This window comes from Pteropus medius, unplaced genomic scaffold (assembly GCF_902729225.1).
Source record: "Pteropus medius unplaced genomic scaffold, Ma_sr-lr_union100, whole genome shotgun sequence".
In the NCBI taxonomy this organism is placed as follows: domain Eukaryota; kingdom Metazoa; phylum Chordata; class Mammalia; order Chiroptera; family Pteropodidae; genus Pteropus; species Pteropus medius.
In genome coordinates, this window is record NW_024342474.1 from 12,298,508 (window position 1) to 12,312,887 (window position 14,380).

General features: G+C 35.6%; 1 protein-coding gene across 1 annotated transcript in view; it reads left to right on the top strand.

Annotated features, from left to right (window-relative positions):
- TRHDE (thyrotropin releasing hormone degrading enzyme) overlaps positions 1-14,380 on the top strand; it is a 335,250-nt gene that overhangs the window by 93,083 nt on the left and 227,787 nt on the right. The window contains exon 3 of the mRNA XM_039866032.1: positions 3,883-4,009. Coding sequence (XP_039721966.1) covers positions 3,883-4,009 — 127 coding nt within the window. The remainder of the gene's footprint in view (positions 1-3,882; positions 4,010-14,380) is intronic.

The following is a 14,380-nucleotide window of genomic DNA, read 5'->3' on the forward strand; positions in this document are numbered from 1 at the left end:
CTTAAGAGGCAAATTGAATAAAATATTTTGACCTACAAAAATGGCACTTCCATGGTTAAAACTAATAGATAAAAAATGTTGCGCTCATGTTAAGTTACATTATACAAAAAAAGACATCAAGAAGGAAAATGAGTAAGTAAAACATATCTTTTGTCAAATAGTGATAAATGTTATGGGAAACAATAAAACATGGAAGGAGGACAGAGAGTCCTGGGTGAGAAGGAAGACATTTCAGAAAGAAGAGATATTTTGACAAATATATAAAGGGGTGGAAGGACAATCCATGGAGATACTTATGGGAAAATGCAAAAGAAGCTAGTATAATGGAGTGAGGTTAGTCTGGAATTGTGGGGTAAGTTTTCAGTATTTAAATGATACATTTTTAACCATGAGACTAGATATTATCACCAAGGGATGGAGTTTAGACAGAGATATGAAGATGTCATCTATGACACGAACCTAGGACTCTCCAACATTAAAATGTGAAAAGGATGAGGATGACGAGGAATTATCCAGGAGATTGACAAGGAGTGGTCAACCAGGTAGAAAGCAAAGTAAGATAAAGGCCAAATGAAGAAAGTGTTAGAATAAGAAGAAATGATTAACTGTGTCAAATGCTGCTGATAGGTTAAGCATGTTGAGGACTGGGAGATAACTGTTGGATTTGGCATCCTGGGGCCACTAGTGTTGATGAGAGCAGTTTTGGTAGAATAGTGAGAATGAAAGCCTTGTTACAGTGAATTCAGAAGAGACTAGAAACAGAACATAGATGGCCAACCACCCTACTTACACTTAAATGGTTCTTTTCATTTTGAAAGTGTTCTAGTTTGGATGTTAATTTATATGTCAATCCTAACTATATAGAAAACTCTTTCAGAGCACATTGTTATGCTGGAAACCATAGCTGGAAGAAGTGTGGTCAAGAAAGATTTTGTTTTAAAAACGTAGGAATTAATACAGGGTCTTTGTTTGCTGATGAAAATGATACATTATGGAGGCATAATTTGGTGATATGGGAGATAAAGGAGAGAATTTCGAGAATGCTAATTTTGAAAAGGCAAGAGAGGATGGAATGGGCTTGGTCTTGCATAGGAGCTCAGTTCAGCCCGTTACCCCCTTTGTAATGGGAAGGAAGGCAGAATACACTGTTGCATTTCTCACACTGTATTTTATTGTTGATTTGTTTGTTTCCCACATATTATGAACCTCATAAGAGCAATAAGAGTAAATGCCGTGTTCATTTTGTGGTAGGAATGTTTATTCGTATTCTCTAGCACAATGTCTGACACACAGCAGGCGTGCAATAAATGTTTGAATGAACAAATGAAGATACTGTGCTAAGCATGTGTATAGTTTATCTTCTCACTCAGATTGGATCATTTTCATCAAATCTTGACAACCAGATTGATTTAATTGTGTTTCTTTTGTCTAGGCCTACGGATAGCTTGACTAACTGGTAGAGATGATTAATAGGAATCACTGTTTCTAACAAAATCAATGATGCTTCTGAGTTGTAAAATGAGTAGCCTTTTGCCACATCATTTTACAGTGGTCCTGGTTATGGTTTTAACATGAAATTACTATTTACTTCACTTTGAACCTTCTGAAAGCTATCCATTCTCCTCAGTATACATTTATCATTTGTAGATTATCATTTGTATGGCATGCATCATTGTCTGTTATTATTATCTAACTTACCTAATAATTGGGAAACTCTTTGAGAATGGGGATTATATCTCATTGCCTTTTACCCCAATAGTGCATTGTACCCCCTTTGGTTAGAGAATATGTCTTCTTCAACACTAAATTAACAATGTTTTCCCTGATACAAGCCAGATGTCAAATAGATATTTGTTGAATGAATGAATGTATCAGTGAATGATTACTGTCTGTAGTGTATGTTTTTGGTGCAGAGGCCAGATCTTCTTTCCTTTTTGGTGTGATTATCCTCCAGCTCTCTACACTTTGCTTCTAATAGCTCATACCTGAAATCTTCTTCAAAGGACTATCCTTGGGCCACTGGAGCTGCATCAGCCAGATGCTTCAAGAACAAAAAGTGTCTGGAATTTTATGCCTTTCCCTTATTAACCAGTAACCATTGACTGAGGTGCAGGAATCTGGGAATCTAGCTCTCATATTTCAAGGAAGCACAAACTTGCCAGTAGTTTACACTCTAAAGTGGGCTGTGGTATCAGGCTGAGACCAGGACTTCACCTGAGGTTGCACCTTGCTTGGCTATTAGTCTTCCTTATCTTGCTTCCTGTGCTCCCTCATAGGATTCTCCTGAGAACACTTACTTAGTAAATCACTTGTACACTCATGCTTTCCTTTGGATCTGCTTCTTGGGAACTTGACTTACGATATTACATGTTTATAAGCAGATTATACCAGGGGCAGGGAATTATAACCATTGTCTCTCTAAGAGTGTTAAGTTTTGCTATTGTAGGTAGTGTCTACACCCCAACTAAAACTGTAAGTGACTGTGAACTAAATTTGATATTTGATTTGATTGTTTGCTGGGAAGTAGCTTCACAACTTTAGTATATAAATGTTATTGAATTTAGTAAATATCTTATTGAATTACAAGGCTTTCTAACATAAAGTCAGAAAGTATTTCTTTAACTTTCTATTCTTTTTGATTATACACATCTCTGAAATCTTCGTTCTCTCTCCTTAAACAAGGATAAAAAAGACTTGATTGTATAATCAATTTTTATACAATTGATATAGCTTTCTTTTGTCTTTCTGTTGACTATAAATATCCATTTTCATGTACCGAGTAAACTATTTATTTTTTAGTGATTTGAAAAGAACACAAACTCCTTTATCTGTAAAATGCAATTGGAAGTAATGTGTTTTAGAACTGCAAAGAACTTTAGTAACCAGCTGGTAGCCAATACCTTCATTTTATAAACGAGAACATTTGAGATCCAAAGAGGTTAAGTAATTTGTTCAATATCACCCAGCTTGGTTAGTGGCAGAGCAGGACTAAAACCCAACTCCCAGGCTGCTATGCTCTCCACTACTCCACAGAATACATATTTATTATTCACAGAATTGATATGAGGATTAGGGACCACATCTGTGAAAAATAGATTTAGCCTTTGGAAAGAAAGATGCTGGATAGCTTTATGAAAGCTTTATGAAAACTAATCTCATTTTAACCTTTTCTGTACAATTGTTAGTTTTGTTCAGTTTTATGTTATTTGCCTCAGGCTTCTTTTTGGCTAAAGACTAGATAATATACAATACTTGATTTAGAAATCAATATTAAGTATCTGGATTGTGTTAGAAATAAGAATTATTCCAGCTGGTTTTGAAGCCAGGAACAGTTGCAGACGGCCTTCCAGGATGGCAATCATTTACGTACATGAAAAATTTTCTATTTGTACCTTGCATATTGGGAATAAGGACAGTTGGTTTCAAAGAAAATAAGGAAGCATAACTTACATTATTGTTCAGCATAGTAATACTTCCAAAGCTGGATGCAATGTGTTTTTAGCAAACCATAAATTTTCTCTCCTGTGGAGCTACCGTGTCCTGCCTACTTTCAGCATAGTCAGGAAACCGTTATACTAATCCACCCTGCCTTCGTATCTCTAGCAAGCACATGTAAGCGATAACTGAATATTTATTTGGATGCAGGGTGTATAAATCTTCTCTATGTCTCCTTGTAAAGCGAGGAAATTGTGACTTGCTCAACTTGGTTACTTTAATTGTTTAAGTTTGGTTCTGTCAGCCACAGCATGCTTTGAAATATGAACAAGAACACTGCTTAATTTTTGTACTATTTGAAGTGATTTGTGTAGATTCACATATGCAGGGAAGATAAAATTTGAGTACCAAAAGGCTAAAGTAATCTTTATATATATTTTTAATTAGGTACGATTATATGCAAGACCCGATGCCATCAGAAGAGGATCTGGGGACTATGCTCTCCATATAACAAAGAGATTAATAGAATTTTATGAGGACTACTTTAAAGTGCCCTATTCCTTGCCAAAACTAGGTAAGAATTTTCTTTGTTATTTTATTGGAAGGTGTCCTTGAAAGGTGGAATTTCTTCGTCATTCGTTTGAGACATTCGAAAGCACGAAAATTCCAAGGGTTGTATTTTTAAAGAAGATGAGCATGAAAAATAATTTCTTCTAAAGAGCTCAAAAGCAATTTAGTGTTTCTAAAATCTTGCCAAAAAGTGCTCATAGAAATTAAGAAAGGCATTACATATGTTTAGGATTCCAAAAGATAAGCCAAATAACTATAATTTGTTGAATATGTTCTGGGAAGGAGTGCTTGCCAGAATCTCATTTAATCCCAACAACTACTTCGTGGGTAGGTACTGTTAGAACATTTTCCACCTAAGGGAATTGAGACCCAGGGATGGAGTCTTCCATTCATTTAGACAGCCAATAAGTAAGGGAGCTGGGATTTCAAGCTAGGTCTTGATGACTCCCAGAACTAGTCAATATTTTACACTTATTGATTTGTTTCTTTTTCTACATTCTCAAATGTTGAACCTCAGTGTATTAGTTATTCCTTAGATTATTTTTGTTCAGACATATTTCAAGTAAGTTACAGTAAATAGAACAAAAACAAGAGAGAAAGGAAACTTAATGATGGAGATTGTGTTCACCATAAATATACTTACATTCTTTTCTTTTATGTTCAGTAATTGTTGGATGAATAAATGAATGAATTTTGTTATTCTAATTTGAATGAAGCTGCTGCTTTTGCAGGAGAGTGAACTCTGACTTTCCAGGAAGTTAGAAAGGGCACATACACCCATTAAAAATGCCGAAGCTATTTTTTCTTCTCAAAAAATCTGTTTTGAAATATTACATCACAATAGTCCTTTGTTCCCTCTCCCTTCTCCCCATCCTTTTTCCTTCCCAAGAACATTTTTGATCAGCATCCACATAAAAGTTATTGCTCATTGGCGAGAATAAAGTGCTTACCTGATCAAAAGCGTTAGCATTTGAACCACAGGTTCTCCTCTCTGGAGAACTGGGCCTATTTCATTAAAGTACCTGCCTGCTGGGTAACTTTATTGGTCTTAAAATGAGTATTTCAAGAGAGTAGATAGATTAGTTGATAGTGTTATCAATGAATGTGGCATGCAATTTTAATGAGTGATATTATAAAATTCTGGTCTTTTTGAAATATGCACTCTTAAAATCCATAATATTTAATTTCAAATTTCTAAACAAAATTTTATTTCGAATAGAATCTATGTTTTGTTTTATTTTGTTGTTTCTTCTTTCTTTCTTTTCCCCTCTATATCAACTTCCTTATTAGAATTTGTTACACTGAAATCTTGCTCGTAGGTGCCCAAGGCAGGAAAGAATGCCTGACCTAATTTGCATGGAGGTAACACTGTTCTGTACTCCAAGTAAAACTGACTGAGAACTTCCCAGCTTGACCCTAATGTAAAATTCACAAGTGCTTATATTGCAAGTTCAGCAAGAGAAATAAAATGTGGATCTTTGTCCCTTTCAGACCAGTAATTAGTAGAGGAATTCAATTTATAACTTCAGGGGGTTCCATGTAGCTGTCAGCTTGCAGCAGGAAGCATTTCTATTCCTCTATTTCACTTACAAACGAACCATGTAGGCTTTCATCTATAGAAAAGAGCTTCGTTCACTGTTACTATTACTTGTTAAGCTACCTTACGGGACACGTAATTGAATGATTTGACTTACACCAGTGTACTTCTTTTTATGTATCTAGGGGAGTGACCAGAGCCTGTGGCATTTTGTAAAATTTCTCTTAAAGTTCTACTTATTTTATATAACTATAGATATTTAGATCTATATGTTAATGGATTTATAAGTATGGTTTCTAAATACCCCCTACATAAAAATTCCTAGGCACAGAAGAATTTCGACAAATCTTTCCATTGTACATTATGAATTATATTTTAAATAAATTCTATGGAAACCAACTCAGTCTTTGTTAATGGTTCATGTATCCTAGATATCAGCTTCCCAGACCCTTCAGATCTATCTCAGATGGTTCCTAAAATGTATTTTACCTTCCCTCCCTCCCACTTTCTCTCATTTATTTAATAAGCATTTATTAAGTGCCTCTCATAGGTACTTTTCTATGTGATGGGGATACAGCAGCAAATAAAAAAATAAGTCAAAAATTTCTTCCGTCCTGGGGTTTACATTCTATTATGTAGAGACAGATGTTAAAACAATTAGTAACACATGTAGTATATTAAATGGAGGTAAGTGCCATCGAAATAAAGCTAGAACAGAAGAATAGGAAGTATGTGGGGCAGGTCAGGCAGGAGAAAAGGGCTGAATTTTTTAAATGGGTGAATATGGATGGCTTCATTGGGAAGCTGACTTTTGAGCAAAGAATTTAAATGACTGAAGGCAAAAGCAAAGTGGATATCACAGAACAAGGACTATAGGCAGAGGGAACAAAGCACTGAGACTTTGAGATGGAAGTTTTGTTGGTGTGTTTAAGGAACAAGAGCAGAGTGAGTAAAGGGGTGAGAAATAGGAGAGGCAGTCATGGGCGGGTAGCTCCAAATAGACTGTGATAAAGACTGGCTTTTTTCTGGGTGATGTGGAAATCAATTGGTCAGGTATTAGCAGAAGTATTACATATTCCTGTTTCTGTTATAAAAGGATTATTCTTGTGACAAGATTGAATTATACTGTAGGTTAATGGTTCTCAATCAAGGGGTGACTTTGTCCTTCAGACACTTGGCAATATCTGGAGATGTATTTGTTACAACTCAGGGGATGGGAGGGGTGGAATGTGTGCTATCGGCATTAGTGGGTAGAAGTCAGTGATACTTCTAAGCATCCAACAGTGTGCATGACAGTCTCCTACAATAAAGAGTTACCTAGCCAAAAATGTCAATAGTGTTGAGATTGAAAGACCCTGATGTAGGGAAAAGGTCAGAGGCATGAAACCAGTTAAGAGTCTATGGCAAAATTCAGGCAAAATATGATGGTTGCTTAGACTAGGATATTAGCAGCAAAGAAGTCAGAAATGGTCCAATTCTGGATATATATTGAAAGAAGAGACAAAAAATTTGCTGATGAATGGAATGTGGGATGTGAGAGAAAGAGAGGTACCAGGGGTTACGCAAAGATTTTGGCTTGAGAATCTGAAGGATGGAATTGCCATTTACTGAGAGAGCAATTGTGGAAGGAGATAATTTTTGTGACTGATGTAACTATTAGACATTTAGGTGGCCCCTTGATGTCTGTGAGAAATTCAAGTAGATAATCGAATTTATAAATATGGAGTTTGGGTGAGTTATCAGGCTAGAGATGTCCATTTGCCAGCATATCATGATATTCAAACCTATGAGGATAGTTGGGACCACCATGGCTGTGAGAGCAGGTAGAAAAGAGAATAGGAAAAAGGAGGGACTGATTCAATGTTTAGAGGTTTTAGAGGTTAAGAGCCAGTGAAGGTTACTGATTGAGAAGGAGCAAGTGGTTGAGGTACTAAGAAAATAGGTGTATGTGATATTCTTGGCAGTTAATAAAGAAAATATTTCAAAGAGAGCAGATGACAAATTGTGGAAAGTCCAATTAGATGAGGAGTGACAATTGACCATTCATTGTCACTAACCATGTGGCGGTCACTAGTTACCTTGACAAGAACATTTTTCTATGTTCAAGAGCAAATGGGGGTGGGACTTCAGAGAGGATACAGTAACTGGAGATAGTGAATGTAGACCATAGATCAGCATTTCTGAATGTCCCCAAAGGGGAGGGTTCTGAGAATGGAAAGACAGGGAGAATTATTCATGATCTAATAATGCTCACCTCTGAAAAAGAGCTGTTTCTGTGAACTGATAGCATCCTTACCTCACAGATCTGTCCCTTTCTCAAACCATGTCAAGGGAGATGTGGAACTTGCCTCTTTCTTTGATTTGCAAGACCAAAATGGAAACAAATAAATAAGAAATCTTATTTGACCAGTTAACCTGAATTTACTGAAGCTTTAGAGGGGATGTGGGTATATATGAATGCAGGGTGTTACATTGCAAAAACAAAAACAAAACCCACACACAATCAAATAAACCCTTAAAATGTAATATTGGAACCTCCTTTTCTTAAAAGTCACTTTGCTGTTCTATCATAAACCCTGAAGTATTTTCTCTCTTCTCTCTTACCAAAGTCTTTTTTATGTCTAATGCTGACTAGTTTAACTTTCTCTACCGTAGCATCATCTCATGCTAGCTTGTCTCTAAGGATTTGAGTTTCTACTACAAGTAGCTTATCAGAATAGTTCCCTAAGAGGAATTCTGATGCTTGCTATTAGGACAGTAATTTGTTCTCTGTATCGCACAAGGATATTCCTTTAACATTTTTAAGCCAAAATAGGTAGTCAGTGTACATTGAATGAGGATGTGTTTTTAAATCTCAAACTTAGGTAATCAAAACTATTTATACGAGGTTTGTAGAGATTTTCTCTTTCTTGGTGTTAAGATGTAACAAGAAGTATAGAGTTTACTTGATATAATGCAGCAGTCTTTCTATAGTATGTGCCCTATTTTCATGAGAAGTCTCAGAGGTCTGGAGGTTTACTTTAAAAGTAGGTTGTTGTAGACAAATAAGTAAGCTATCTTTCCTCTCATCCCCGAAACGTATTGACCATAACTACAAAAACAAATGGGCTCGTGTTTTTTAAATGTGAACCACTCTTAAGGGCTTTGTACGTTCTAACCCATTTAATCTTTTTCACTACCTTTGCGGTAGTGCCTGTTACTTTCTGGTTTTCCAGGTGAGGAAATTTAGACTCTAAGTCGGCAGTCCCCAACTTTTTTGGGACCAGGGACCGGTGCTCCTATGAGAATCTAATACCTGATGATCTGAGGTGGAGCTCAGGTGGTGATGCTAGCACTGGGGAGCAGCTGCAAATATAGATGAAATTTCTCTCGTCTGCCTGTCACCACCTCCTAACAGGCCAGTGACCTATACTGGTTCATGGCCCAAGGGTTGGGGACCCCTGCTCTAAGTGACTGAGTAATGTACTTCAATCACACAATAGGAATTAGTGGATTTATAATTCAAACCCAGGCTACCTAGCTCCAGAGTCTTAGGATTCTGCTGAAACAGATTCCAGAAATTTTGAGAATTCAGAGGTTAAAATATAGATCACCTTAATAAACTAGATAATCTGATTACTAGAAAAATAGTGGAATAGCTATCTTCATTAATTTCATGTTGATGTTAAAAATAATACATGGCCCTCGTAAAAAATTTGGAAACAAAACAAAAACAAAAACAAAGAAGCATGTGTCTTATAGCTTATAATTTCATCAATCAGAAGATATATTTGAATATTTTAAATATTGTTTTATCATAGATGTTTTACAAGTTAATCAAGCGGCAAAGTGACAGATTTGTACTGAAATATTTTGTTACTCACCCTATTTAAATTTCAATTAATTATGGCAGATAGTTTTCAGTTTCCTTTTGCTGCTACTTGGTAATTTGTAAATCAATGTTTTGTAAAGGAGTTTTCTTGATTGCTTTTTTTTTCAGGACACTGTGCTTTTATAAAGAATTCAATATCTACCTGGCACAGTGCTGTGATTGTAGAGGGAACACAGGTATTTTGTAACAAGAATTTCTGGCCTCAAGGAGATCGTGCTTTTGTTGAAGAGAGAATACAATATTTATAGGAAAGAGTGGATTAGAGACTCATGCAACATGGAAGCACTAACATTTTATAGGGCAAAAATTTAGTACCACGTTAAGATCATTGCACAATGCTGTAGGAATGAAATGCACATGAAAAGAAGGCTTATCTTTGCTTGAGTCCTGAAAAAAATGAAAGGAAGCAAATTTTATTGGGGGTGGAGAAGAAAGGGACAAAGCCATTTTGAGAATTATGCAGTAGGGGAAACCTCTGATACCTGGGGCTCTATGTACCGTATTGGTGGGGTCTGTTTAGTTTTCTATAATGGAATAACTAAGTTAAGGGATAAGTTGCCCTATTGAAGTTCATGAATAGGAGAGCCTATCTTGAATGACTGAGTTTTGTTTAAGCTACAACAGATAACGTCTATTTATTGTGGTGGTGGTGGTGGTGGTGATAATAATGATGATTTGCTATTTGCAAGTAATACAGTTTTAGAGCTTTTCTTTCTTTCATAAAATATATTTATTGACTGCTAAACATTTCATTTGCTATGGTTATATATCTTTTCTCTTTAAGTAGTAGATATATTTGTTGTTTTTAATTTAAGGTTATAATTATATAATATTATTCCCATCTTAATCATGCATATCATGATTGAATTATTATTTGAGTTATTTGAGAATTAAAAAAAAGTTTTTTTAAGTATGACTTTTCTTACTTGGCTTTTGATTAGGTAAACATTAAATAGTATGTATATGCCTTGTTGATGGCCTCAAGTAATACTTCTTTTTAAAATAAAATATCTTGAGGCTATGTACATAGTCTGGTCTAATTCTGTATAATATCAATTCACTCCCAAGATGGTTCCTTCAACCAGAACTCCTCAAAATATTTAAACTTACACTGAAACTATTTAATTGTATGGTTCCTGGTAGAAGCTAATGAAAGGATCTCTCTGTGGGTTATCATTACTAGTGCATTCTTAGGGCATCAGCTGAGGTAGTTCCTTGCCTACTAGTTTTCCAGGTACCGTAGAGAAATAAGTTTCTTCAAATGACTATGCTTTCCCCCTCTTTGAAATCAAATAAATATAGTTTCTCCCTATTATATGAGAGTAATTCATTTCTGAAAAACCTTTCACCTGATAAGTTTTTTCATAAACCAAAAGAGTAATGATAATTTCTTTAAATGGGAAATATTTTTATACGATCCTAACCCCCAGTCTGACAACCATTTGTTTTGAAACAACACCAACTCCTATTAAAATGGACACAGTTGCTTCAATATTTAAGTTATTTTAACACAATTTAACAAGGCATTTTCCCACCTTTGTTAATTATTCTGTAACATGGCCATTTAACTGTTCTTGTTAAGCCATTTTTCAGCTATTACATGCTATACACTTTTAAGACTAAAGTCTTACATATATTTCCAACAAAAGATATATAAGATGCTCAATGTTTATGATATTTAATCACTAATGTAAAAAAGAAATAATGAACAGTAAAAAAGAAAGAAATCAATGTAAACAATGCATTTTAGTGGGAATGATACATGAGATTATTACTGCTATAAACTTGCAAACCACAAGTACACTGAGTATAGAATTTAATGTAACACAAACCAACTGTAGAACTGAATTAACTAATTAATTCAACAAGCATTTATTGAATAGTTACTATGGACATTGTACTCTCACTGAGGGTAAATGGCTTCTTCTGCTAGAAGTTTAAAAATCTAGTTGAAAAGAGGTTTTTTATTATTTTTCTACCTTGTCAATATTGTTTCATGTTCAACTTGCTTACCAACCTCCTCCCTCTTCTCTAGTTTTAAGAATTTTTAGACCTTCACAATTTTTGATTTACTTCTAAATATATTTCCACTAATTCATTCAAGGTTTTGTGAAAGATTGTTTATCCTGAAAGTAAATGAAGTTTTAGAAAGTGCTTAATCAGGGTGTATTTATAAAGAGGCCCCCAAGTTATTGTTTTACATATTCCAACAGAGGTATTTGGCCCTTACAAGTTGGCCATTAAATTAAGAATTAACTAATTTCAACATTTTCATGTGTAGTCATTGCATAAGTCTTGTCCTGTATAAGCTGCTTTTTTCTTATCCCTTTGGATCAAGTGTGTCATTGCTGCAGCATTGGACACTTCCTTTTGTATACCTGATCCTTATCTTCTCTTCCTTTCTCAAGGACATCACTTTAGCAGTTTTCCCTTCTCTCTCCTGAATCAATTTCCCCTCTTTATCGGATCTTTCCCCACCAACATTAAACCTATGGTGCTATTTCTTTCAACCTAACCACGTATACGCACACTCACTCCAGCTACTGCACCATTTCTCTCCTTCCTTTTATAGCTAAACTGCTGAGAGTGTTTTCTGTTTGCACTGACTCCAATTTCTCTTTCTTTTCTTGTCTCTTAAATGTACTCTACTTTAGGCTTTTGCCTTCAACACTATATGAAAGCTGCTCGTCAAGTTCAATAATGCTTCCACATTGCTAAATCCAATGGTCAATTCTCAGTCTTCATCTTGAGCTGTCAGCAGCATCTGACACAGTTGTTCTCTCCAATTCCTGGAAGCACATTTTTAGCTTGTCTTTCAGGGCAACATATTTTCCTGTTTTGGGCTTTTTCTTTTTTCTTCCAACGCACTGGCCATTCTTTCCAAGTCTAATTTTTCTCTCTCTTCTCCTCTCAAGCTACTTAAAACTGGAATATCCCAGGACTCAGGTTTTGGACCTCTTCTCTTTGCTACCTACATTAGCGGTGACCTCTTCCAGGCTCATGGCTTAAATACCATCTGCTGCTGATGATCATTTCCAAATTTATATCTCCAACCTGGTTCTCTCTCAACTCCAAACTTCTACATTCTATTAACTAGTTGACATCCACATTCGGATGACTACTTAGAATCTCAAACTAACATGTTCACATTTGAGAAATCATGTTAAGTAAAATAAGCCAGACAGAAAAGGTTGAAAAATCACATGATACCACTTATATGTGGGATATAAACCTAAAAGCAACAAATGAACAGGACAAACAAACAGAGACTCATGGACATGGACTATAGACTAGTGGTTACCAGAAGGTAGGAGGAAGGGGGGATGAGGAGGGAGGTAGATGGGGTAAAAGAGGTCAAATATGTGGAGACATTAAAGAATTAAAAAATAAAATAAAAAATAAAAAAATAAAGTGGTATGAGAACAGGAACTATTGAACTTATCTGGTGATGTTGCTCTCCTGCTCAAACATTCCAATGACTTCCCATTGGTAATAGACTAGAATCCAGAATTCTTCCTTTGGTCTGCAAGATCTTTGGAGATCTGGCCCCTTGCTGTTACTCTAACCTCATCTCTTAATTCTCTCCTACTCACTCTGTTTCTCCAACATACCAGGCATGCTTCAGCCTTAGGACTTTGCACTTTTTCTTCCCTCAGCCTAAAACACTTTTTCTTCACATATGTGCATGGCCGATTATCACCTTTTTCAGTGACATCTTCTTTGACACCCCTATTTGAATCATAGCCTTGCTGATCACTTCTTATCTTTATTCCCTGATTTTCTTTTCTCTGTGGTACTTTTTATTATCTCCTCTAGCACTTATTCTATTTGTCTTGTTTTACTTATCATCTGTCTGCAATACTTCCCCCCACCCCCATACTACCAAATATAAGATCTATGAGAGCAGATGTTTATGTCTGCTTGTTCACTGCTCTATACTCTCTGCCTAGAACTGTTTGACTCAAGATAGGCTCTCAATAAATTATTGTCAAATGAATAAGTAATCACCAACTTCTTCTTTCAGCCACCTTCACCACATCAGAGAGGAAGAGAAGGCAATGCTCTGTCTGCTTTGTGAATCGAATAAAGTATGATTTTTAAAAAACAGAATAAACAAAGAAATAATGGTAATGTACCTGTTGACCTTAAATAGATAAACAGCCAGATACTTTTCCAGCAAAGTTGGTTTATTTGGGAACAACAAAGAATTACAATTTAGGACATGTGATCTAATGGAGAACTATGCACAATTCCAGAGAAACAAAAGAGAGGTATGGTCTCTTTCTGTTGGGTCAGTGGAGTGTATTGAGTGACACATGACGAGAATCTCTCTTCTAGCCTCCTGATTCCATTTTAAATAAGGTTTCTGTTTATTAATTTTTAGAAGCTTATAGACTGCTAAGGAAACTCATTTTGGGTAAATATAAATGGAAAGGGGGTGAAATAGCTATGAATTAGCTATAGGTGTAGCCATTTTCTCATTAAGGATTTATGTAAATGTAGTTGTTGGTAAAAAATAGGTGACACCTAGAATTATTGAACTCTTGGGTTATTATCATGGCAATCCTAGAGTGAGGCTATTAAGAAGCTATACTTTGTACCTGGGATGATTTTGCAATCTGAAAATGAAATATGTATCTAGTTGTCTATCAGCTCCTGTCCTTCTTGTTCTTTGAAATTAGAACGACATTTATTCATGGATTTGACTACATTGTTGAATATCTACAGTATGCTAGACACAGTTATATCAGGTACTGGAGAATCAGCAGTTAACAAAAGAGAAAACAGTCTCTGTACTCATCGGGCTTATATTTTAACAGGGGAGAGAGGCAAACCATAAAATAAATATGTAATGTTAGACAGTGATAACTTTTCTACAGAAAATAAAACAGAGAAGAAAATGTCAGAAATGTTGGTTGGGGGGTGGGAGGGGTTGCAGTTTTGAACAGGGTGCATGGTCAGGAAAT